This window comes from Scylla paramamosain, chromosome 8, assembly GCF_035594125.1.
Source record: "Scylla paramamosain isolate STU-SP2022 chromosome 8, ASM3559412v1, whole genome shotgun sequence".
Classification (NCBI taxonomy): Eukaryota; Metazoa; Arthropoda; class Malacostraca; order Decapoda; family Portunidae; genus Scylla; species Scylla paramamosain.
The window spans coordinates 23,657,356-23,684,539 of NC_087158.1; the positions used below are offsets into that span (position 1 = coordinate 23,657,356).

At 43.7% G+C, this 27,184-nt stretch overlaps 1 protein-coding gene across 1 annotated transcript in view; it reads left to right on the plus strand.

Annotated features, from left to right (window-relative positions):
* LOC135102557 (uncharacterized) overlaps positions 1-27,184 on the plus strand; it is a 145,601-nt gene that overhangs the window by 52,422 nt on the left and 65,995 nt on the right. Inside the window, 1 exon segment of the mRNA XM_064007838.1 lies at positions 21,080-21,193. Coding sequence (XP_063863908.1) covers positions 21,080-21,193 — 114 coding nt within the window.

Consider the following 27,184-nt stretch of genomic DNA (forward strand, 5'->3'; position numbering starts at 1 on the left):
GGAGGAGGAGGAAGATGAACCCTAATCACGAAGAATGAGATATATGAAGAAAAAAATTGGACGAAGAAGAGGTGAAAAATGGAAAGGCAGAAAAATAGGGCTGGATAGAAGCACGGAGAGAGAGAGAGAGAGAGAGAGAGAGAGAGAGAGAGAGAGAGAGAGAGAGAGAGAGAGAGAGAGAGAGAGAGAGAGAGAGAGAGAGAGAGAGAGAGAGAGAGAGAGAGAGAGAGAGAGAGAGGAGCACTTGTCTCCCCGCCCCAGGTGTTAGCATAAGCCTTACTCATTACCTGCATAAGTTAGCAGTTTTGGCCAGCCAGGTATGGAGAAAAAGTTCCACATCACCTCTGCTTCCCCCTGTCCTCCTCCTCCCTCCTCCCGCTTCTTCTCCCTCTCCTCCACCCTCCCTGTCCTTTCCTTTTTTCCTCTCCCTCTTTCGCACGCGCCCTGTGTCTAACCTACCCCACCACTCTCACGTACACACAGACACACACACACACACACACACACACACACACACACACACACACACACACACACACACACACACACACACACACACACACACACACACACACTTTTGCTATATTTTTTCGTCCCTTGAGTTACCAAGTTAAGTGAATTTGGGGCAACATTTTCGCGCACTTAGTTTTCTGTGTGTGTGTGTGTGTGTGTGTGTGTGTGTGTGTGTGTGTGTGTGTGTGTGTGTGTGTGTGTGCCAGCGTGTGTGTGTCACGTCAAGTCACACCACGCACGTTCGGCTCGCTAAGATGATAACATGCTTCCTTGACATGTGTGATAAGCATGCTATGTGTAAGATGCTGCATTTCTATTGGTCCGTGAGATACTACGTCTGTTTCTATTGGCTCCCGGGGTGCTGCGTCTCTATTGGGCTGTCAGATGCCGCGTTTCTATTGGGTGCTCGCTGATTGCAATTTGATGAGGTGTGTCTTGAGTGGTCCTCGTGCTCCGCGTTGATTCTCCCTCTCCTCTTCCTCTCTCTCTCTCTCTCTCCCTCTCTCTATCTCTCTCTCTCCTCTATTGGGTAAGGCATAATGCAGTGTATTCGTGGCCTTACACTGTGAACCTATTTCGTTGATTGGGTATAGAATTGAATGCTGCTGTTGGGTAATGAACTTCTCTCCTTCTTTCTCTTCTCTTCTCTCATCTGTCTGTATCTGTATGTGTACGTGTGTGTGTGTGTGTGTGTGTGTGTGTGTGTGTGTGTGTGTGTGTGTGTGTGTGTGTGTGTGTGTGTGTGTTTTTAAGTGAAATGTCTCGAAAATATCTGTCATTCCCTCTTTCTTTTGTTGTGTAAGTGTATGTGTGTGTGTGTGTGTGTGTGTGTGTTTGTGTGTGAGTGCATCATGCAGCGTCCTTCATTAGTGTCTTTGTCTGTCGTATTTCATTGTTATTCGGTTTATTTATGTTTATTTATCCTTTGCTCATATCACACCTTATTATCATCTCATGATTTCCCTCTCTCCCTCTCCTTTCTTTACTCCAATCATTACTATTCTTCCTTTCTTTCTCAGGCACTAAATGACACCTCTCTCTCTCTCTCTCTCTCTCTCTCTCTCTCTCTCTCTCTCTCTCTCTCTCTCTCTCTCTCTCTCTCTCTCTCTCTCTCTCTCTCTCTCTCTCTCTCTCTCTCTCTCTCTCTCTCTCTCTCTCTCTCTCTCTCTCTCTCTCTCTCTCTCTCTCTCACGCACATACACACTTCGTCGTCAAATAACTTCACCCTTCTCACACCCACTCAAAAACGACCTCACCTTTTCCCTGCCTTTAAACGTCCTCACTCCTTATTTTCACCCTCAAGAACATTAACTATTCCTCCCATTCACTCTCAAACATCCTCATCACTCCTCTCACCATCAAACACCTTCACTCTGATTTCCTCTCACCCTCAGACACCCTCACCATTTAACACCATCATCGTTAAACACCCTTAATATCACCCACTCTCTCTACCTCTTCAAAACACTCCCTACAATTTTTTCCTTCACCCTCAAAAGCCAACCTTTCTACCACACACTCTTAAGCACTCCCACACTTCACGCTTCCCTTCCCTCTAACGCCCTCACTCCCACCCACACCCACCATACCTCTCCTATCCTGGACTTTTGCCTCCCCGCCTCACTCAAGCAGAGCAGACCAGGCGTGCGTCCGGCCAGTTATTTATGGGACAAGGGAAGGTGTGGGCGCCTGACACCTCACGCACTGGGGTCGTCGCTGCCAAAGATTGCGTCACACCCACCTACTGATTGCGGGTCCCTGGGTCAAAGTGGACTGGCAGGAAAGGAGATTCTTGAGTTTTTTTTTTTGTTTGTTTGTATGTTTTTACCGTTTTTATTGTTAGTTGGGAGGATCGTGTGACTTCTCGTATGTACTTTTGGGTCTTTGGTGTGTGGGTGTGTGTGGAGAGAGAGAGAGAGAGAGAGAGAGAGAGAGAGAGAGAGAGAGAGAGAGAGAGAGAGAGAGAGAGAGAGAGAGAGAGAGAGAGAGAGAGAGAGAGAGAGAGAGAGAGAGAGAGAGAGAGAGACAGAGAGTGTATGTGTGTGTGTGTGTGTGTGTTTTGTGTGGAAGGTCGCGGTCAGCACTTTGTTGTGGTTGTTCGCTTTTTCTCTCTTTTTCTGTCTCTTCTTGCAGTTTCGGGTTCAAGTGTTTTTGTCTCTCTCTCTCTCTCTCTCTCTCTCTCTCTCTCTCTCTCTCTCTCTCTCTCTCTCTCTCTCTCTCTCTCTCTCTCTCTCTCTCTCTTTTTCTATTCTTTCATTCAGACTCTATTTTTTCACTGCTTCTCTTTCTGCTTGTTTCTCTTTTTGATGTCTTTTTTTACAATTTTATCTTATACCATTGTGCATTATTCCTCTTTGTCTTCTTTTTCTTTTTATCTTCACTCATTCTGTGTCTGACTCTCTCTCTCTCTCTCTCTCTCTCTCTCTCTCTCTCTCTCTCTCTCTCTCTCTCTCTCTCTCTCTCTCTCTCTCTCTCTCTCTCTCTCTCTCTCTCTCTCTCTCTCTCTCTCTCATTTCCCACATTATGCCACCCATCCAATCTCCACCCCTCACCCCAGCATATCGTATCATCCCCCTCCTTCTTCTCCTCCTCCTCTTTCCTCCCTCTCCCTCAACCCTTCCCCTCCTTTCCCTCCTCCTCCCACACCTTACGTATTTTCAGACCGGTCTTTAATCACACTGGGAAGTCCTGAAATACCCAGACCAATATTAGCGTGACGGCGTGGCCACAAGTTGGCGGCTGCGGGACTATGGAGCTCTGGAGGGAGGCGGTGAGGAGCTGCAGACCAGGAGCGGCAAACACGCGAGGCTTGAAGAAGGCATTTCAGACATCCATCCCTTGCATTCTTACCCTCCCGCCGTGACATTCTTCCCGTCCAGCGGTGTGTAGTAATTCAAGCGATCTGATCTGCGGGAGGAGTCATCATACCGGCCAGAAGATAAATAGCGTAGTTTCCTCATCCCTTGCCTGTCCCGCCCTGCCTGCCCTTCTCTTCTCGTTTTCCTCCTCCCTTCCCTTCTTCCTTTTCCTCGCTGCGCCTCGGGTTCAGAACAGTTCCCGGTGTCGCTGGCGGTGGAAAGAGTACGGACGAAAGGGAGAAGGTGGAGGTGGTAGTGAGGGGGGACGAAGGGAATGTGCCGGGAAAGGAAGGGGAAAAGGGGTTTGGTGGGGGAAGTTGAGGCTATTAACTGTGATAGGAAGACGATGGCGGTGGAGAATTGAATAGCGGAAATAAGGGATATAAATTGTGAATATTTTTCTCTCTCTCTCTCTCTCTCTCTCTCTCTCTCTCTCTCTCTCTCTCTCTCTCTCTCTCTCTCTCTCTCTCTCTCTCTCTCTCTCTCTCTCTCTCTCTCTCTCTCTCTCTCTCTCTCTCTCGCTCGCTCGCTCGCTCGCTCTGAAACTACAGGCGGGAAGTGTTCTAATTGTTCTGAGTTACTTTGGGATTGCTGAAGCCTGGAGGGCGGAGTGTAGGGGCGGCGCGGGTTGAAGGAGGGAGGAAGCGCTCGCCGTGTTGCAGTGAGGTCACAGTTTGCATAAAGGAAGGGGGCTGGGGAGGTTGAGGGGGTGGGAGAGGCTCGGGCATGCAGGAGGAGTGAGGGAGGGTAGTGGAGTGCCTAACAAGGACTAACAAGGGCGGCAGATGATAAGATGCTGCCGGTACATCTCCTCATGACTCGCTGTGCTTGTTTGTGTCTACCTCCCCTCCTCCTGCTGCTGCTGTTGTTGTTTCTCTGCTGTGCCGGGGTCGCTGTGTCTGCTTCAGGAGGTGGTAGAAGCTTTAACCATCAGCTTTATTTTGTGATTTTGTTATTTTTGTAAAGCCTTTTTGCCATATTGGTCCATCACTTTAAGCTCTCTCTCTATCTCTTTCTCTCGCCTTAGTGATTCCTGTCACGCTTCTGTCGCCGTCCGCCAGATCGCTCGCTCATCCTGCTTCCATCCGCCTACAGCTCTATTTTTTTTTCCTGTCATATTTTTTCCCCATTTTTTTCCTCGCGTTGCAGTGAATGTTTGTTTTACGGATCCTACTGTGCCTGTCAGCCTCACGTCATTCCTCCGCGGTGAGAATTGGCGCCACACTGCTGCTTCATGCTGGGTGAAGCTAAATGTTACTCGCTTTTATTTTTTTCTCCATGACGTCAAGTAGAAGTGGAGTGCCTGGCGCGGCATCATGATCTGTTTGTGAAGTGTTTGTGCTCAGCGCTACGAGAGAAACATTCCTACATAACTGCTGCGTGTTGTGTGAAGTTAGATGTTACTTGCTTTTGTTTGCCGTTGTTGCCTGTTATATCAAAGTAGGCAGAAGTGGAGTGCGTGGTGCAACATCATGATCTCTTTGTGAGGGGTTTGTGCTCGATGCTAGGATGAAAAACACACTCACACACTCATATACGCTCTCAGAACTACCGAACACACCCTCACGACCTGGATAAGAGTGGGAGAAGACACACATATACTCATACTCTTTCAAAATTTTCGAACACACCCTTACGATCTGTGAAGGGTGAAGGGAAGGATAAGACAATGGACTCTGATTGCTACGCTGTGGGGTCTGCGTGGTAAAATGGGAGCGATGCACTGACATAGTTCATTATCTTAGCATCATTATTATCACTTGTGTCCTTGTTTTCATAGTGACGAGATTTCCTGCATTTTTCTTCTCTCCTTCTCTATTTTTCTATCTTTTTTTTTCCTATTTGTGCACATGGAGCGCCTCATTATCGTAACATTATAATTAGTTTAGTCCTGGCTTAAATAGTAACTTGAGATTTTTCGCAGTGATTTATGGTCTCTCTCTCTCTCTCTCTCTCTCTCTCTCTCTCTCTCTCTCTCTCTCTCTCTCTCTCTCTCTCTCTCTCTCTCTCTCTCTCCCTCCCTCCCCCTTCCCTCCCTGCCTCCCTCCTTCCCTCCTTTCCACCCCCCGCCCTCCCTAGCCACCACAATAATTATAACACACACGCATACATACACTTTCAACACGTACTCTTAGTGGAGGCAACATAGTGATTTGGAAGCTTCACAACAACCACCCTTGCCTCATATATCTCGCCTTGATCATGCTTTACAAAGTGCTAAGCGTGACTCGAACTTAAATAGACAAGACCAAGCGCAAGGAGGAGGAGGAGGAGTAGGAGGAGGGAGAAAAGATGGTACACTGGATAATAGAAAGCAACATGCGTCACCTTTTCCGGCACCTTCCTCCTCCCCCAGCAGGTAAATGCAGGTGGATAATACAATAATGACAGGGAGTGGACTGCGGGAAGGGGAATGAAGAGCTCTCGATGGGAGAGATTCGTGACAGTAAAAAGGATGTAATGAGTTTTTGATGAGTGATAAGTGATCGGTATGAGTGAGTGGCTGGGGTAATGTACATTGAACTGAATACAGAGAGAGAGAGAGAGAGAGAGAGAGAGAGAGAGAGAGAGAGAGAGAGAGAGAGAGAGAGAGAGAGAGAGAGAGAGAGAGAGAGAGAGAGAGAGAGAGAGAGAGAGAGAGAGAGAGTGAAACATAATTTAAAACCAAAAGTAAGGGGAGAAATGCAAATAATTCCAAGTCATTATATAAAGCAAGGTTAAACTGATAATAATGTTAAAATAATAATCAACCTTAGTTGGACGAATAAAGAAATAAAAATAGACAAGAAAAATGGGAGAAATCTCGTCACTATGAAAACCAAGAGAGACAGACGGACAGACGGACAGAGAAACACACACACACACACACACACACACACACACACACAATATTATTAATTTTCAGTATACACATAGGTTAAAGGATAGAAAAAATACGTGCATAAGAAAAAGAAAGTGAAAAGAAATGAGGAGGTGTGGATATAAAAGATAATAACACCCTTGCCCGAAAACTAGGCCAGGTGCTGAAAACGGTCCATTTGTATGCAGCCAAAACTTTATGAAATTATTATTCGCTGTCTAACTCTACGTGTTCCTCCCGCCATGTTTCGTTTACTTCTTAAATTTCTCTCTCTCTCTCTCTCTCTCTCTCTCTCTCTCTCTCTCTCTCTCTCTCTCTCTCTCTCTCTCTCTCTCTCTCTCTCTCTCTCTCTCTCTCTCTCTCTCTCTCTCTCTCTCTCTTCAGATCGACCTGAGCCAAACGTCACAGCCAGAGTGAGACAGATTTTCTCCCATAATTAGTTCCGTAAACACAACACGCTAACCTCATTTCCTCCTCCTCTTCCTTCTCCTTTCCTTCCCTTTCTTTGTTCCTTCCTTTATTCTTGTTTTCGTATTTTCCAGCCTTTTAACTAGTTTTCTATTTCTGCTCCTCCTTCTTTCTCCCTTCATTTACTGTTATTTTTATTTTTATTTTATTGTCACCCTTTTCTCCTTCCTGTTTCCCTTCCCATCTTCCTCATTTTGCTCTTGTTTCTTTTCTATATCGCTCTTCAATTTTTCCAGTTCCCCTTTGCATCTGTACTTCCCTTTTACATTTCCTGTTTGTTTCCTTTTTTCTTCTTTTACTTTTTGTATTCTTCCACTGTAATCTTTCATCTCCCTTTCCATCATTAACTTTCGTCTTTCACTTTTCTTTCTACTTGTATCTCCCATGTATTCCTTCCTCGTTATTTTCCCCTCTTCCCTTTCCTCCTCACTTTTTTTCCCTCTCCAAACTCGCTTCCACTTGATTTCTTCACTCCTTCTTCCTTTCCTCCGGTCATCCTTGCTCCTTCGTTTTTCCTCTCCACCCTCTTCATACTTTTTATCCACTGTTTCCTCAACATCTCCTACCCCCTTTCCTCCTACCTTCCTTCCTCTGTCACTTCTTTCATTTTTTTTTTCAGCTTTTATATCCCCTGCCTCTCAATTTCGTTCTCGCAATCCTCGTGTCTAAGTCTTGTTTATTCATAAGTTAATTAAGTTTTTCTCTTCCTTTTATTACACCTTTTCTTTCGAGCTACATGGCATGGTGTGTGTGTGTGTGTGTGTGTGTGTGTGTGTGTGTGTGTGTGTGTGTGTGTAAGAGTCATTTTGTTCTCATTTGTACCGCGCTGATGATGAAAAAGGTACGATTTTTCTCTTTTAATCATTTAAAATTTTGTGTGCATTATTATCGTTGCTGTAAAAGAGGTCATAAATAAGAAATAATTTGTCGGTACGTACCTTTTCTTTGTGTAAGAGAGAGAGAGAGAGAGAGAGAGAGAGAGAGAGAGAGAGAGAGAGAGAGAGAGAGAGAGAGAGAGAGAGAGAGAGAGAGAGAGAGAGAGAGAGAGAGAACGTGTGTCCCTTTCTAACAGTATTCAAGTATGTATATCAGCGTGTATGTATATATGTATGTACGTATGTATATGCGCACACCAACATTTATAGCATAGTAATCACAAACACTTACATGCATGACTAGTATCACACACACACACACACACACACACACACACACACACACACACACACCCGATCAAACAATTAAAGATGGTCGGGCATACAGAGAGACATATTAATTAATGAACTTACCATATAGCCTTACCTGTTTTTGTTTTTATTTTTTCACTTCGACACGTGACTGAGTGCGCCTCGGTGCTTCGCTGTAATTACCTGACGTAGCGTTAGAGTCATTTGTTAGCTGCTGCTGGCGATGGCTTTGTCATATACTATTTGTCTCATGACCTTTGTAGCGTTTTAAATTTATATACGAGAGAGAGAGAGAGAGAGAGAGAGAGAGAGAGAGAGAGAGAGAGAGAGAGAGAGAGAGAGAGAGAGAGAGAGAGAGAGAGAGAGAGAGAGAGAGAGAGAGAGAGAGAGAGAGAGAGAGAGAGAGAGAGAGAGAGAGAGAGAGAGAGAGAGAGAGAGAGAGAGAGAGAGAGAGAGAGAGAGAGAGAGAGAGATGAGTTTGATGTTGTCCAAGTTTCCAATTATCAGAACGAACAAGTGAGTTTCTCTTTGGTGTGGAAAAGTGAAGTTTGAGGATCAGGAGATGAAAAGAAGGGAAGATTGTTCGTTTGCCGAAGCCCAACGTAGGTACAGTGTGTGTGTGTGTGTGTGTGTGTGTGTGTGTGTGTGTGTGTGTGTGTGTGTCGATACCAACCTACATACACACAAACGCACACTAATTACTACCACCTAATCTCAGCCATCATTACTCACTGCTCTTCCTTCCTTTCCCTCTCTTCCTCCCACCTCATCATCTCCCTCTCTCCCGTCTCTCCTTTCCTCCCTTCCTCCCTCCCTCCGTCCCTTCTTTCCTTCCTCCGGCAGCGTCAACACCAGGCCAAAGATCAAAGGTTTTGTTGCCTCTCACTTGTTTTTTCCCTTCCATTCTACTGGAGAGACGAAAAAAAGTGTTATATTTTTCCCCCTTGATTTCCCTTGTTATTTTGCTGGCTCCCTCCTTGCCGCGTTCCGCTCTTTCCTTCCTCGTTTAGGGAAAGATGTGGGGGAAAAACAATTATGTATTATATTGTATAGTATGATTGGTTGTGTTTTTTTCCCTTTGTGGGCTGTAAGTTCGTGTGTGTGTGTGTGTGTGTGTGTGTGTGTGTGTGTGTGTGTGTGTGTGTGTGTGTGTGTGTGTGTGTGTGTGTGTGTGTGTGTGTGTGTGTGTGTGTGTGTGTGTGTGTGTGTGTGTGTGTGTGTGTGTGTGTGTGTGTGTGTGTGTGTGTGTGTGTGTGTGTGTGTGTGTGTGTGTGTGTGTGTGTGTGTGTGTGTGTGTGTGTGTGTGTGTGTATGTGTGTATGTCTATCACTGAACTTACAATGTTACTTTTATTTTCGCTGCTGCTGCTGCTGCTGCTGCTACTACTACTACTACTACTACTACTACTACTACTACTACTACTACTACTACTACTTAGATAATGTTAATAGTAATAATAATAATAATAATAATAATGATAATAATAATAATAATAATGATAATAATAATAATAACGACAGTAATAACAGTAGTTGTAGTAGTAGTAGTCGTAGTAGTAGTAGTAGTAGTAGTAATAGTAGTAGTAGTAGTAGTAGTAGTAGTAGTAGTAGTAGTAGTAGTAGTAGTAGTAATAGTAGTAGTAGTAGTAGTAGTAGTAGTAGTGACAGAAGCAATAGTTACAAAACACAACGATAGTATATAGTAGCAGCCGTAGCAGCAGTGATAGCATGATTAGCAGCATGGGGAAAGGCAATGACAGAAATAAAAGTACGAGTACAGCAGGTAACAATAGCAGCGCAACTAGAGAGCATACGTATTATAAAACCACACTCACAAAAGAACGCAATTTGTACCAAGAACAACAACAACAACAACCTGACTCGTGTGGAATATGAACTTTCACGAAATGTTTTTCAATATTCCCTTTGAAGGTTCACTGCTCCAACACTCCCAAGCACGTGTCAGTGGCGTAACCCTTTCCGTGCTTCTAACAGGGAGGGAATTGTACGTTTTTAGACTTGATGTATCTCCTCCTTGTACGTGCCACTTGACTTATCACTGGTACTTGTAATTTTAGTGTATCTTTTGTATTTCGAGAATAAGAATTTTTTTGTGTGTGTTTATTTATGTCTAGTTTTTATACGCTGTTGTTCGTAGATTTGTTTTATTGTTTATTGTTGTTGTTTACTGTTATTGTACTACTGATGAATGCATAGGTGTGTGTGTGTGTGTGTGTGTGTGTGTTTGTGTGTGTGTGTTTGCTGTTTGCCTGGCTGCTTTTTGTCTTTATACGTCTGTCTATATTTACTATTTGTTTGTTCATACATCTGTGCATCTGTCTGTCTTCCTCTCTCCGGTTATCTACTTACTTTCTATTTTTTTTTTTTAGTATTTATCTGTCTATATACTTACCGATCTATCTATTTGTCTCTCTGTCTCTCTGTCCGTTTATTTATCTATCTGTCTATCTATCTAGCTATCTATCTACCATTTCTTTCTTTCTTCCTATCCGTCTCTCTGTATGTTTACCTACCAATTTATCTCACCATGTATCTATCCATGTATTCCTTTCAATCCTTCAGTCCTTCATTCCAACACTGTCGCTGTCCCGTTGTCCCGTCAACTTTACGAGGCTGTAAACCTCCCTCCACCAAGCTTCCAAGTACTCTCCTTTCATCGACTGAACCGAGGTGTTATGCCCTCTGTGCCTCTTCCTCTTGGTCCACCCGTCCGTCCATCCCTTGTGTACTGCCCGTGTGATTATGTCCTACTGTGTACTGCCTTCGGGGATACAGTAACGCCACCTAGGGCCATCGACCGTCCCCTCTAAGTTTGGCTTTCGTGGAGTTCGTATTTGGTTCTTGGTTCTCTTGATGGTGTTTTCTCGCTATAACTTCACATGACCTCCTTGTTGTGGTTGTTTATAGCTTTCTTTTACTCTCACAGGACATGGGTTGGTAATAACTATGTTTCTCTGTACTTGTCTTGGTTCTTTTATTCGGCTCCAACATAGATTCATTTTTACACGTAACTCATGTCATGTGTGTTATGTATACTTGTACATATACTGGCATTCTTATACATGAGATATGAGTGACCTATATTCATGTATTTATATACGTACAGGTTGATTTACTTACCTGTATAGCTGAACAGAAAGGCATACACACGTAGCTTTTACTTCCATTGTTGCAGGTTTGGTGGGCTGTCTGTATTCACTTTGACAAATCACCTTCCCTGCTGATTGTCTTGCTTCGGAACATTTTCTCGTTAGTCTTCTTACCTCTCCCCTCGTCTCCTTCCTTCCTCCCTTCCTTTCCTTTTCCCCTCTCTCTCTCCTCTCCTTCCCTTTTGCTTCCTTCTTTCCCTTCCCGTGTCCTCAATGCCACTGATTGCTCAATAGTTTGCCTTTTTCATTGGTTGCTTCACTTCCCTTCGCTCTCCTCATTAACATCCTCACTTGCTCTCCTCTATCTTCATTCGGCTGGAAGAAAAACAAGAGTGAGTTGTCGCGTTCAGGGGAGAGTCCCAAACTTTTACGCGTCCTGAAACGTCACTTATTTGCTTGATCTGCGTTGAATGTATCTTTTTTCTTTTTTTCTTTTTTGTTAGTGTATTTTTATTCTATGTTCTTTTCTTTTTTTCTTTTTTTTATTGTTCGTGCATCATTTATTTTTGCGATCATTCAGTTTACTGCATAAGTGGTTTTTCTTTCCTGGTGTTTGCGTTTTCTAAATGTAAAAACCCTCTCTCTCTCTCTCTCTCTCTCTCTCTCTCTCTCTCTCTCTCTCTCTCTCTCTCTCTCTCTCTCTCTCTCTCTCTCTCTCTCTCTCTCTCTCTCTCTCTCTCTCTCTCTCTCTCTCTCTCTCTCTCTCTCTCTCTATTTCTCTCTCTCTCTCTCTCTCTCATCTCCGTTCTCCTAATTTTTTTTATCTCCTATTTTTTTTCCTTGATCGTTCCCTTCCATTCTCCTCCCACTCTCTAGATATCAATAATACACAAGGTACTCTTTGCTCTTCACATATTGCTCAACATCACGCCGCACCAGATGACCACAAGTACGTAAGACAAGCCGCTCTCCACGTGACTGTCTGATTAGGTGATGTTTGATAGGCGCTATTTGCATCTGTGATTATTGGCCGTCACTGATTGTCTGTAAGCGTCTAATATCCGTGCCAAGAGTGTTTGAATTTTGCCGGTTTTGTGTGTTTGTCTAGGCGTGTGGCTGAGTGTGGGTGTGAGGGTAGATATGTGTGTGTGTGTGTGTGTGTGTGTGTGTGTGTGTGTGTGTGTGTGTGTTGGTGTGGTTTTCTATTTATGTTTGTATGTCTGTCTGTCTGTCTGTTTGTCTGTATATAAGTTTGTTTGTGATGTCTGTTTGTCAGTCAGTCTGTCTGTTTGTGTTTGTATCCGTCTGTCTGTGTCTTTCTGTCTCTTTGTGTTTGTGTCTCTTTCTTTCTTTCTGTTTGCTTGTGTTTGTGTCTGTCTGTGTCTGTCTTTCTGCCTGTCTTTCTATGTTTTGTCTGTCTATTCATTCGTGTATAGTGGGCTTTTAAAAAAAAATTCTTTCATATTATCATCATTACAGAGGTGAATTCTTTTCCCCAAACCGATACTCTAAACACACTCACTGTAGAGATGAAGGTAACCATACCCAAACTCACCTCAAACAAACCTCACTCCTACAAACCAGATCAATTGTATCATTAATCTCGAGGGCAACGAAACAAGTAGTATTTATCTTGTTATTTCCACACGTACGGAGGCGCTGCATTTCATTCCCTGCGCTACACATCGGCACAGTACACCTCGACCCTTCCTGATCCTCCCTTCCAATCGCCTATCATCTCTGATTGCTTACAACGTCAATGGAATGGCTTCGATGGTGTACTCTCTCTCTCTCTCTCTCTCTCTCTCTCTCTCTCTCTCTCTCTCTCTCTCTCTCTCTCTCTCTCTCTCTCTCTCTCTTTGGTGTTTTGATGCACAGATGGATCGTCTTCGTCATGAGGAAACTTGCTCTCGAAGGAGAAATTGCATTTTTCTTTAATGAAAGCGAGATCATTAAGCGAGACAGACGCCCTGAGTGCAGTCTGATAAGTGAGAGAGAGAGAGAGAGAGAGAGAGAGAGAGAGAGAGAGAGAGAGAGAGAGAGAGAGACAGAGCTATTCGTACCTTTAATCTTGACCTCCTGTAACATGGCCCGGCTCGAATCTCGGTCCAAACGCTTCGACATTGTTTTCGTTTCACGCCTCCCGGGACGGACGGCTGCCTTCGCTCTGCTCCCCCTCCCGCGGTATGTGTGGAGCGGCATGAGCGAGGTGCCTGCCTGCCGGTGACGCGTCCCAGTGAGGCTCCTGACGGCACTCTAAAAGACTTTTCTTCGCCAGGAGGAGAGACGCCGCTGTGAGGGACATTTTGATTAATTTTCTTCAGCGGTTGTTCCTCCTCTTGACACCTGATTGTCCGTCTGCCTTCACGCAAAGCAATAGACGGAGGTTTGCGAGACAGACGAGGTTCTTTTTCGTACGTGGGAGGAATAGAAGGAGAAATGGAAAACCTGGGGAGGTATTTTTGCCTGTGTGTGTGTGTGTGTGTGTGTGTGTGTGTGTGTGTGTGTGTGTGTGTGTGTGTGTGTGTGAATAAAGGAGTAGGGTACGTCTGTGTGTGTGGGTGTATCTCTCTCTCTCTCTCTCTCTCTCTCTCTCTCTCTCTCTCTCTCTCTCTCTCTCTCTCTCTCTCTCTCTCTCTCTCTCTCTCTCTCTCTCTTACTCTTTGTATTTTTTTATTTCTTCCTTCCCACGTCCTTTATCTCCTCCCTACCTTCGTTTCTTTCCGTACATTCTTTTCCTTTCTTTTCTTCATGTATTCCCTTCCCTTACTGTCTTCTTTGTTCCTTCCCTTCCTTCCTTTCATTTTTATTCCTTTGCTTCTTTCCTTTTCTTCCTTCCTTCCTTCGTTCCTTCCCCTCCTCGTCGCTTCTCTTCCTTTTTTTCTGCGCCACTTTGTTCCTTTGTTCCTTCACTTTCTCCTTCCTTGCTTTGCTTTCTTTATTCATTCCCTCAATTCCTACCTTCCTTCCTTTTGTCATCACCTGCCTTCCTTCCCTTCCTTCCTTTCTTCCCTCCCACCCCACTCCCTCCCTCCTTCCCGCCCTCCACGTGTGATCCGCTGCATAAAAACACGAATTCCATCACACGGTTGTAAATTCTGCACTAAAAACGAGGAAATACTGCATTTTATTCGCGTTCATTAATTTATTTGACATTGTTTTCGCAAAATTTGAAATAGCGTCCGGCAATGCAGCGATTTCTCCCTCCCTCACTTTTTTATTTATCTATTTTTTTTTTTAGCTGTCTCGTATACACACACACACACACACACACACACACACACACACACACACACACACACACACACACACACACACACACACACACACACACACACACACACACACACACACACACACACACACACACGAGATTGACCTTGGATTCCCTTCCCCACCTCAGCAGGACAAAATCCCCTTCCTCCTCCTCCTCCTCCTCCTCCTCCTCCTCTTCTTCCTTGGCCCTTGATGGATCACCAGGTCGCATGTCGTCCCCCCTCCACCCCCGACAACATAGTACCCCTCCTCACCCCCTCCCCCTTTCCCCATTCACGCCCACATTCCCCAAACGTCACGCAGGAATTCCCAGGTGAAGGGATCCGTCTCACCTGCCTCACCTGTCCCACCTGCCGTGTAATGCAGGTGTTCGTGACTTTGTACCTGGGCTTCCGCGAGCATATTTAGGAGTATTTAGGTATTTTTTGTTTCTCTCTCTCTCTCTCTCTCTCTCTCTCTCTCTCTCTCTCTCTCTCTCTCTCTCTCTCTCTCTCTCTCTCTCTCTCTCTCTCTCTCTCTCTCTCTCTCTCTCTCTCTCTCTCTCTCTCTCTCTCTCTCTCCGCCCTCTCATTATCGTCATTGTAGTGTTTTGAAACGTCGGGTCATGCGAGTTTGGTGGATTATGGCGGCGTATTGTTTTGGGTTTTCCCTTCTCGTTTTTATTGGGTCTCTCTCTCTCTCTCTCTCTCTCTCTCTCTCTCTCTCTCTCTCTCTCTCTCTCTCTCTCTCTCTCTCTCTCTCTCTCTCTCTCTCTCTCTCTCTCATCTATCTGTCTATCCATCTATCCATCTAACTCGTCTCTCTACAAGCTTTCTGTTCAGTTCTCTATCTGTCCGTCTATCTATCGATCTATCTATATATTCATGTCTATCTACCTGTTTAATCCATCTATCTATTACCTTTCTGCCTCTCCATCTACATTTCCATATTTCTGTCCACCCCCTCTTTGACTTTTTTTCATAATGTCTTTTATATTCCCTGCATTAAGTCGTAATCCTTTCCCCTCAGCTCGCCCTCACGCTCGTTACTGCCTGACGAGGGCGATAAGGGAAGCGTCACGAAGGCTCCAGTTGCCCAGAAGTGATATTTATGCTCTCCGTTTTTTTTTTTTTTTCTCTCTCTCTCTCTCTTTCCAACCGGCTGTCTCCTGTGTCACGTTCCAGTCCCGGGGGCGTTTCTGAGACACACGTGGCCAGTAGAGGCAGACTGGCTACACGTGTCGGGTGGAGGTTGTCGGGTGTGTTAAGTGTGGCCTTTTGTTCGGTCTTCTTTGTTCTTTTCTGATCTTTCTTTTCATCTATTTTTTGTCACTTTAGTTTTCGTGGGTGTTTTTCTTATAGGTAATTTCTTGTTTTTTTTTGTGCTCTCTCTCTCTCTCTCTCTCTCTCTCTCTCTCTCTCTCTCTCTCTCTCTCTCTCTCTCTCTCTCTCTCTCTCTCTCTCTCTCTCTCTCTCTCTCTCTCTCTCTCTCTCTCTCTTTTGCGTGTAGAGGCCACAGTCTCAAGGATGTCTTTATTCCGTGTTACAAATCCAATTATTTTCATATGATAGTAGTAGTAGTAGTAGTAGTAGTAGTAGTAGTAGTAGTAGTAGTAGTAGTAGTAGTAGTAAAGTAGTAGTAATAGTAGTAGTAGTAGTAGTAGTAGTAGTAGTAGTAGTAGTAGTAGTAGTAGTAGCAGTAGTAACAATAGTAGTGGTAGTAGTAATAATTATGATGGTAATGGTGGCGGTGGTGGTGGTAACAAAAACTTCTGTAATAAAACAATTGATTCGTGCACCAGAACTCGGCTGTGTGTGGAGAGAAGGACATGTCACTGCCACATACACACACACACACACACACACACACACACACACACACACACACACACACACACACACACACGTACGCACGCTCGCGCGCGCGCGCAAGCAAACATCATATGTAACAAGATAATAATGCTGCTTCATAATCTCTCTCTCTCTCTCTCTCTCTCTCTCTCTCTCTCTCTCTCTCTCTCTCTCTCTCTCTCTCTCTCTCTCTCTCTCTCTCTCTCTCTCTCTCTCTCTCTCCTCTTCTACATGATGAAACTTGATAACACAGAATGAACATAGATAAATAATGTGCCCTGATAATAGTTTTAATAATAATAAGAACAAGAAGCAAAATAACAACAACAACAACAACAACAATAACGACAAATTCGGAAACACAGTTATAACCAACATTCGCAGGCCAGGAATCGAATACATTAATGCACATCCTGAGACCGGCGCGGACAGCTTTCAAGTGCATTATTACCGTGAAGGATCAATTACTGTGTGGAGTGGAGCATTATGTGTTTCCGTGAGACGAGCCGAGATGCACAGACTGATTCAGAGGGTTTGTTTGTATATTTTCATCCTAGTGTTTATGATTTTCTTGCTACTTTTTTTATTTATTTATTCCTATTCCAGCGTAGCGAAAATTGTTTGATATTTGGTAACTGTACTTTTTGATATTTGAAGGAGGAATAGGATGAGGTTGACGAGGAAGGCGAGAAAAAAGAGGAGGAAAAGGAGGGAAAAGGGGATCCATTACCAGCACGTCCCCCACTTCATTTTTGGTAACTGTAGTAGTAGTAGTAGTTTTGATATTAGGAGATTGAGGAGGAGGTAGAGAAAGAGAAGGATGAAGAGAAAAAGGAAGAAAAAAGAGAAGGAGCATTTAAATCACTTCCCCTTTCCTGAGCTCTGTGTCTCTTCCACAACGCACCTCATCCCATCACCCTACCACACCCCAGTCACCTTAACCAGCAGCACGCTAAGAAACACCCCAAGATTCTCCACCCATTTCATTTCCTATCACGTGACCCCTACAGTACGATATTCTTACATCCCAACCACACCTCAAAATTTACTCCTTGCACCCCATTGCCTCTACATCCAACGCCTGAACCCCCCGACCTACTCTCCAGTAGGCTCTCTCCCCACCCCCCAGCTTTGCCACTCATATTTCCTGGGATAGGAGAAAGCAGGGGGTGATTAAGGGTAAGAGAAAGATGCAGGAGGAAAAAAGAAAGTGAGAAGATTAAGGAGGGTACAATGCGTGGGAGGAAGTAAAGTGTGTGTAGAAGAGCAATAAGGTAGTGGTGGTGGTGGTGGTCTTCATGGCTCGGTGCACCTCTGGAACCTGATGGCAGCCGCCCTGACGCTGCTGACGAATCATGTCTGGGCTTGGTGTGTGGAGGTCAAAGAGATATTTCCTTAGCACCTCCTGAAGAGCTCCATTGCCACGTGTCTTCTCAGCCACGGCTCAGGAAAGACTTCTCTGATAAAAAAAATCTTTTGTGAGAATACACAGTGAGACTCAAGACAAAATTTCAAAGAACGCAAAATTTCATGGAGCAGCACTCTACCTTCGGGGTCAAGGTCGACCAGCTTTTATTTCCAAAAGATATTGTTGAACACATGGTTTGCCGAGCTGGGTTCCTGTTGCATCAAAAGGTAAATAATTATAACTATATTAAGCCATGCGCTTGTTTTCTTTGTCTGCAGTCCAGCTTGATGCGAATCTCATTGCGGGATGGAAATACAAATTCTATTAGGTGTTTTTGCTGCTGATTATTACCTCCTGAAATAGTTATGATATATATGTATGTACACTAACGTATATACTCATTTGTGCTGTGCGCGGCGCGCGTTTGTGTGTGTGTGTGTGTGTGTGTGTGTGTGTGTGTGTGTGTGTGTGTGTGTGTGTGTGTGTGTGTATGTGTCACGAATATTTGAAGCTCATGTGAGGAAATTAAAATATTGAGTCTGAAAGCAATGAGTAACTGTGGTGGTAGTAGTAGTAGTAGTAGTAGTAGTACCAGTAGTGATAGCAGTCACTGTAGTAATAATGATAATAGCAAAAAAACAGTATCACTAATATTAATAGTAGCAGCAGCTGTAATCAGGTTCTTTCTAAGTACTTTTTTTTTTTTTTTTTTTTTTTTTTTTTTTGGTTCCTTCACTTTCCTTCTCACCTCCCGTCTCCATCACGCCCAGCCTCACTTTCTCACTCGCCTCCTTTCTCACCTCCTCCGGCATTAATTGTAGCGAAGATAGTGTTTGGGGCATGAATTTGCATAGTAATTTAGGAATTTGTATGCTAATGACGACCAGGATGTATATACACGTATGCAATATATACTTTTTCTTCCTCAGGTTTGCAGCGAACATGGCAGGCGGGTCTTATTAGATACTTTTTTTTTTTTTTCATTAAGTTCGATGATGAGTTGATGTTCTTGCCTTTGTGTGACATGAGAAGAGTCGATATATCTTAATGATTTGATAATATACATTTACCTGTCTATTTACTTAGGTTTATTTTCGTTATACTTTGTGTGTGGATGTCAACGTTGTAATGGAAGGAACATCAGCAAACATGGCGAAACATATTTAGTTATTTATTTACTTGAGTGGTTGAATATTCCTCCCTTAATCTTTTTTTTTTTTTTGCTGGTTTATCTACTTACTTTTTTTTATTATTATTATTATATTTGTTGTGAGAGTGTGCACTGAAATAAAAGCAACATTGGGAAACACGAAGGAATGTGTTTAGTTGTTTATTACCGCAGTCCCCTGAAAGTGTTTAAATCTGACATCCAGTGCACTTGTCTGTGTTTCAGTCTCTCTGGGTCACGAGCAGCCTGCGGGTAGAGAGGGATGACGCTGTGACACCCAGACTGACCTTTTTCTGTATAAATTTAGCTCTCTTGGTTTTAATTTTTACTGGATTCTCGTTGCTTATGTTGTTGTTGCTGTTGCTGCTGTTGATGTTTTCTGAGTGAAACTACCTGTATTTAAAGCTACAGTATAATATCTTCAATTCTTAGAAATAAATAAATTTTCCTCTTTTTTTCAGTTGTCTCTTTTTTTTTTCTTTTTTGCAAGATAAATCTTCGTCATTTTGGAATTAGGTTCACCGCGCGCTATTCTTATACTAAATTATCTTGATTCTTTATGCAAATTGACTTTTGTTTCTTTTTTCTTTTAACGCCTTGCTGGTTTTGGAGTGAAGTTGGCCATTCTCTTTTCTTTAACTTATTTAGTCCTAATAGTTTATATAAATTTATTTTTACTGTACTAAGTCTAATTAATCCTGTACTTCTTTATTAACCAAATTTTTGGACAAATGTACTGTAAACTTCCTCTCCTTAAACGTAAATTAACTTTTTTTATTTCCTTAATTAATTTATTTATTTTATTTATTTATTTTCTTAAGAACATAATTGATTTCTTAAGAGCTAAACTAATCTTTCCCTTTCGCTAATTACGTGTTGTTTTATTTTTTCCTGAGTTGACAATCAGCGGCCTTTTTGTTCTGTTTTATCATGTGGTCTCTGCAAAATGTAACAATCTTCGCGTAAGAGAGAGAGAGAGAGAGAGAGAGAGAGAGAGAGAGAGAGAGAGAGAGAGAGAGAGAGAGAGAGAGAGAGAGAGAGAGAAAGAGAAAATATCACTAAGGAACAAAAAACAAAAATATATGATAGCGGTGGGAAGCAGACAATTTCAAAATTTAATCCCGATATAAAACTTGAATGAACATAACCACTTATCAATATGTAACTGTCTTCGTGTAAAAATGAATAAATAAATAAAAACATCGAAGAGCAAGAAGGAGGATATACAACAGTCAAGGAAAGCAGTCAATCTCAAAGTTTAATTCAAATGTAAAACTTCAATGAACATAATTATTTCCCTAAAGTGTCAGGCAGGAGAACCGTTCCCCCGCCGCTCACTCCCGCCAGTCATCGCCACACTCGCAAATATCCTCCAGTGTCGCATAGGGGAATTTTCAGCGCGCTGCTTCAAATTACACGTGAGCGCTGGTCCCGTAAAGTGTAAGTGATTTCCAAGCGTGTAAAGTTACCCTGAGTATTGCCCACGTAAACTTTTAACCACTGTTGCCTCGTGACGTGTGTGTATGTGTGTTTTGAGGCGGATGTGTGTGGATGGGTGATGGTGGGAGGGTGTAGGAAAAACAGTGACGGCATCCATTTGTGCGCGTGTGTGTGTATGTACATGTATTAACTTATACATATTTATCCGTTTGAATTTACATATTTCTGTACTTTGCAGATTTAGGTCAAGTTCGTAATGCCGTGTCGTTTCATAACAAATTATTCATATAGGCTTTCAATTTATTTTTGCTCTTAATATACACCTGTCGCTGATAATACTTTTCAGCAGACGTATTACTCTATCTAATTATTCGCGTTTCTCTGCATCATTATCTCCTCTTCTCTCACTGATTTTTACGGTGTTGTGGTATTGTTCATTGTTGACAGAAGTATTGTACTCTCTCTCTCTCTCTCTCTCTCTCTCTCTCTCTCTCTCTCTCTCTCTCTCTCTCTCTCTCTCTCTCTCTCTCTCTCTCTCTCTCTCTCTCTCTCTCTCTCTCACAGACCCACCCACACAATTTGTACACTATAATCAGATTTCTCCTTTTCGGTCTCTCCTCCAGCTTGAGTAGCCGAAACTTCTCTAATCTTTCCTCATAGCGTGAACTTCAGAGACTCGGTACCCATCTTGCTGCTGCTCGTTTCCCTTTTGTTGTGGGAGAAGTATTTAATGTTTTCTCAGTGGTAGTTTTTTTTTTTTTTGGTAGTGTTAATGTGTTTTTTCTGTAGTAGTAATAGTAGTAGTAGTAGTAGTAGTAGTAGTAGTAGTAGCAGTAGTAACAGCAGTAAACGTTTTCTCTTTAGTAATAGTATTTAATGATTTTCTTTCTCTCTGTACTAGTAGTAGCTAATACTTTTCTTCGTGGTAAGTAGTAATTAACGTTTTCCTCTATTGTGTTGCAGGGGAAGGCGTGGCAGGGGTGAGGAACTGCCTGCTGGCGCGACAACTCTGTGATGACGACATTTCCTGCCGCTCCGTGCTAGAGATCATCCCGCGAGTGTGTGGTCCGGAGAGTGGTGAGTGTCCTGTCCGCCCTTCCTTCTTGTCCACTACTCTGTACGAGTATCTACTCTGCGTCCTCCTCTTGCCTGTGTCCACCGTGTTTGCCTCACACACACACACGTATCCTCCATTTTTTTATCTCCCATTCTCATTTCTCCTTCCGTGCCAAGTTTTTTTTTTTTTCGTCTCTTGTTTGCATCTTTTGTCCCTGGTCCTCCTAGTCCTCGTTTTCCTTCTCCTCCTCCTCCACCTCTTTCTCTTCCTTCTCAACTTCAATTTTTTATACCATCATTATTTTTCTTCTTATTCCCCTTCTTCTCTACTTCCCTTCCTTCTACTGACCGTTCCTACTATCCTTTTCCTTTTCCTCCTCCTCTCCTTGATATCCTTACTTCCTCTCTTCTTCCTCCCTTCTTCCTTCCCCTCTTCCTTCCCTTCCTTCCTCCCCTCTTCCTTGCAAGGGGCCATAACATCGGGTAAAGGCGGGCATAACCTTCCCTCACTAGGAATTAAGTAGTTTGTTGAGACCTTCCCTAATGGCCCCATGTAACTCGGGACGTGGGTGAGAGAGAGAGAGAGAGAGAGAGAGAGAGAGAGAGAGAGAGAGAGAGAGAGAGAGAGAGAGAGAGAGAGAGAGAGAGAGAGAGAGAGAGAGAGAGAGAGAGAGAGAGAGAGAGAGAGAGAGAGAGAGAGAGAGAGAAAGACACTTCCTTCCCTCTTCCTCACATTTTTCCCTCAAGTAAGATCTACGATTTTTTTCTTTGTATCCTGTTTTCCTTTTCCTCCTCTTTGGTCTGCATCTGCGAATGAGATGAGGAAGTGAACTTAGGGATTAAGAGATAAGACTGAGGAGGAGGAAGGATGGCTGAGGGAGGAATACGGAAGTGATGGGAGGAGGTCAAGGCGATGCGTGAATTGAGAGAGTGCATCAAGGAAGTAATGGAAGAAAGAAGAGAAAGAGTCAGCTAAAATGAAATATGAAAAAAAAAAAAAACTGAGGTAAAGAAAACGAAAAGGAGAACACTGAAGGGGCTTGACAAAGATTTGAGTTTGTACGATGAAGAATCAAAGGAAGAAGAGAAGGTAAGAGAGTAAAATTAAAATGAAAACAAAAAAGACACAAAGCACAGGAAAGAAAGAATAGGAATTGAATTTCTACGTTAAAGAATCAAAGGAATAAGAGGAAGAAGATGAGAGAGTCAGATTAAAATGGAAAAATACATACAAAACACAAAAGAAAGGAGGAAAGAAGAAGTCAAGGACGAGCAAAGGAAAACTGAGAGGCGACGAGGGAGTTAATGCAAGGAGAGAGGAAGGGAGGGAGGGAGGAAGGGAGAGCAAGGAGGGAGTGTAAGATGAGTATGGCGGGGAGGTGTGAGTATCATGTGGAGTGAAGTTAGGTAGACTGCAAGGGTAATGGCGGTTTGTGCAGGGCGACCAAACTTTGCAGCCTTGTCAAGTGTGTGGGCGGGTGAAGGAGGACGATGGAACCTGAGGAGTCTGTGAGGCGAGGCGAGGCTGGGAGGGAATTCAAGCAGCAGGGACACTGGAGGGGTGAGGATGATGTAACTTGGAGTGAAGGAGGGAAGGAAGAAGGGAGGGAAAGTGAAGTAAGTGGATTGTACTTTGAATGTGTGTGGGATAGTTTTAGTGGGTCATGATTAGGTTTTACGTGGGGAAGTAGAGAGAGAGAGAGAGAGAGAGAGAGAGAGAGAGAGAGAGAGAGAGAGAGAGAGAGAGAGAGAGAGAGAGAGAGAGAGAGAGAGAGCACACTTATATTTTAGTCGTCAGTGTTCGCTTCCACAGTTGACCTTCAGACTTTATTCATGAAAGAATACCTCGACCTCAGCATCTCTCCTGCTCACATTTGTTCCACCCACCAGTCCACCCACCTATTCCATCCACCTCTTCCACCCACCTCCACCAACCATCAGTCCGCCCACCTGCTCAGCCAACATCCTCCACCCCATAACCCACCAATCCACCCACCTCTTCCATCCACTTCTTCCACCCATCCTGCTCCTCCACCCATTTATGTCCCTTACCTTTTTCCTCCACTATGTACCTGCCTCTTTCCACACTTTCTTTATCATCGTAACCTTTCTGACCTCCGTGTGTCCTTCCCTCCCTCCCTCCCTCCCTCTCTTTCCCTCCCTCTCCCTCCCTCTCCCTCTCATCCTTGCCTCCCTTCCCCACCAGGACTTCCTCGCCTTATCATAATAACGTTTACACTGATAAGAAAAGAATTTATGACACAAAGTAACATGATAATGAGGTTTAGTAGCAGACCTTCTCTCTCTCTCTCTCTCTCTCTCTCTCTCTCTCTCTCTCTCTCTCTCTCTCTCTCTCTCTCTCTCTCTCTCTCTCTCTCTCTCTCTCTCTCTCTCTCTCTCTCTCTAGATTTTATCCCACCTGTCTTTACCCTGCCTCACCTGCCCCTGATGGTAATTATTTTCCGGCGTGTATTTTGAGGGAAAAACAAATTAATGGAAAGCCTCACAGGAAACTTATGATTTATGGTTGAAAGAATAAATAAAAGAGAATTAGTGGGTTATACATCAATAATTACAAACCAGACTGACTCAGAACGTGTACTCGCTGCCCTCTTACTGGTGACCTTTTCGGATGTCATTTGTTCCTCTTCCGGGTCATAGATGGCAGGGGCTGGGGTGGGCGGGATGGTAGCAGAGGGAACGCGAGGCTAGAAGTGTACCTCTGTAGTCTAGTGACCTCGCCTTGGGAAACAGAGGGTGGGGTGCGTAACACTTGATGAGGGTGATAAGTGTGCTGCAGACTATGAATCAAGGGCAGCCGAGTGTTGGTAAAGTAAGGAATGAGAAGTATTAAAGTCCGTCTTCAATAGAGTATATGATGTAGTTATATATGTTTAAGGTGGACAGAGGGATGATGGAGTAAGATTTAAGGGATATAGAGAGCAGATAAGGTAAAGTTTGAGTGAGACAAGAGGTGAAGCCAGTCAAATTTTGAAGAGGATACAAGAGGGAGTGAATTAGACTTAAGGGAAACAGAGGAAGGATGGTGTAAGATCTGAGATAGATTGTGCACAAGAGGTAAAGTTTGAGTGAGACAAGAGGCGGAGGAAGTCTTGAAGCGGAATCAGGATAGAGTGAACTACACTCAAGAGGTACACAAGGCGGGATTAACAAGGTTTGAGGGGCCAGAGATGACAAGGAGCAGAATAGAACGTGATTGGGAAACAAAATGGTTCCAAGCTAATATCAAACAACAACAAGCATTTATGCCATGACGCAGCTGCTTGGTTTAACTGCACTACACTAACTATAATACTAAAGAAAACGAGCTATAGAATAAAGAAAAAGAAAGAAATCATTTACGAGTACTGTTGATAGTAGGATTTATTGAATGAGGGGAGGCAAAGGAAACAGAACTTAACAAGAGCATAATGTATGGGACGGCTTGAGGGGAACAGGAGGCAAAGGGATAAACACTTGACAGGGATAAGAAAGAGAAGGATAAAACAGTAGAAGATTTAAGAGGGAAAGGAAGCAGAGTAACATTAGACAGTAGCAGAATGAAGGAAGCAACACTAGATGGTGACGCTGAAGGAGGGGGCAATAGCTGAGGGAGGACAAGAAAGAGAAGAGAGTGAGACAGTGGAACGTATGGCGGGAATATAAAAAAAAACAGTAAAAGGAGGAGCAGGGATAAACAGCAACAGTATAAAGGAAACAACACGAGAAGGAGCAAGACTTAATGGAGGGTAAGAAAGCGAATGAGATTGTGAAAGGTATGACAGGAACAATAAACAGTAGGAGGAGGAGGAGGAGGAGGAGGAGGAGGAGGAGGATTTGAGAGTAACAGGATGGAAGCAACACTAAAGAGAGCAAGAATTAATGGGGAGGACAAGAGAACGAGAGAACAAGGGAGGAGAGAGGGTGGTGGTGGTGGTGGTGGTGATAGTCGTTGTGGTGGAAGGTCATAGATCACCTACATGAATTATTTTGCAATGGAGTCAATAGTTCAGGGTCGTGCTGGTGTTACCTGGACGACCTGAAGATACCTGGCGATACCTATGGATATGTGCCATCAGATTCGACACTACAGGTGCTTGTGTGTGTGTGTGTGTGTGTGTGTGTGTGTGTGTGTGTGTGTACGCAGGTATGCATTTTGTGTCTACAAGTGAATGGGTACTCGAGATGTTATGTGTGTGTGTGTGTGTGTGTGTGTGTGTGTGTGTGTGTGTGTGTGTGTGTGTGTGTGTGCGTGTGCAGCTTATGCATAATTCTGTGTGCATGTTTCGTGTCTTACGTAGGTAAATACCAAGAGAGAGAGAGAGAGAGAGAGAGAGAGAGAGAGAGAGAGAGAGAGAGAGAGAGAGAGAGAGAGAGAGAGAGAGAGAGAGAGAGAGAGAGACATATATATACAAGAAGAAAAGAATAAAATAGATGAAGTAAGAAAAAGAAAAGAAAAAGAAGAAATAAAGAGACGAACTCATGTCGAATGGATGACAATAGGAAGTGACATGATCTTTCAAGTTTCGAGCTAATATTCGGTTCGCGTCATAAGTTAGCGACTCGTGAAAACGTTACCCCCCTCCTCCTTCTCTCTCTCTCTCTCTCTCTCTCTCTCTCTCTCTCTCTCTCTCTCTCTCTCTCTCTCTCTCTCTCTCTCTCTCTCTCTCTCTCTCTCTCTCTCTCTCTCTCTCTCTCTCTCTCTCTCTCTCTCTGTGTGTGTGTGTGTGTGTGTGTGTGTGTGTGTGTGTGTGTGTGTGGCAGTAAGAAAGAAAGCTGTTTTATTAAAGTTCCCTGACCTTTTCTTTTTCTCTACATGTCAGTCAGCCTGTCTCCCATCCCGTCTCTTTTCCTTCCCGTCCCAGTTCTTCCGATCCATTGGTCTCCCTCGGCCGTGTAAGATGCGCAGGGCCGTCCTTCGGTCTACATGTGACCTTACAAGAAACAGCTGAATTATTCTTACCATCGATCTCATGCCGCCGCTAGACATTTGAAGGACCTTTAAGTCTGCAAACAAAAAAAATGTACCGGGTCACACTCACACTCTCTCTCTCTCTCCTCGCCTCGCCCCGCCTGCTGTCCTTCTTTTCTTCCTTCTTTCGTCCTTCTTTCGTCTTTCTCTTCTACTCGGTGCTTCGTAGGAAATGTTTTAATGATGTGGTTTTAAGATTTTTTTCTCCTTTTTCCTCACGAATCAAATCTCACGCTCGCCTCTCTTATCTCAACCTCGTGTGCGTGAATTTTGCATCCGTGTCCGTTTGAAGCAGAGCAAGAGTGAATTTCTTAACGACGTGGGCGGTGGAAGTGGAGGGGAAGCGGCGGTGGTCGTGGTGGTAGTGGTGGTCATGCTGGGGGTGGTGGTGGTGGTGGTGGTGGTTAGCTTTCAGCCATTCATTCATTTCGCGTAGGAAAGACCACGGTGGACCCATACACACCATCCTCTTCCTCTTCCACCTCTTATGTAACTTTTCTTCGTACCCTTCTTCCGCCCTCGTCCACCTTTTTATTTTATTTTATTTATTTTTTTTTTCGGTGGAGATAGATTTTTGTATTCTTGTGCCAATAAATTCATCTAACTGGAACTTATATACCTGTGAGGGGTATTTATTAGTCATTGTTCAGATAGCGAGTGACAAAAAAAGAGAGAGAAAATATGAGAAAGAGAAAAGCCTGCGAAAGACAAAAGAAGGTCAGCCGGACAGGAACAGAAAACAGAAACAAAACCGAAACAGAATGACTAAGAAAGCACAAGTGAAGAATAACAACAGGAGCAACTTCGGTGTTTTGCTTTGCGTGCGTTTGTAGTGTTCGTAGCATTTCGTTCCAGTGTTTCTCTTTCTCTTTACTTTGGCCTCTTTATTTTTCTTTCCTTTTTTTTTTTTTCACGTGTGTGGCGTTTCACCGGTCGCTGCCTGTGTCCCGCCCCCTCCCATGTGTCCCGCGAGACTGAGACACAGGGACAGGGAGACAAGTTGAGGCCTTCGTGATGGTCTGGATGAAAACGAGGCGAAT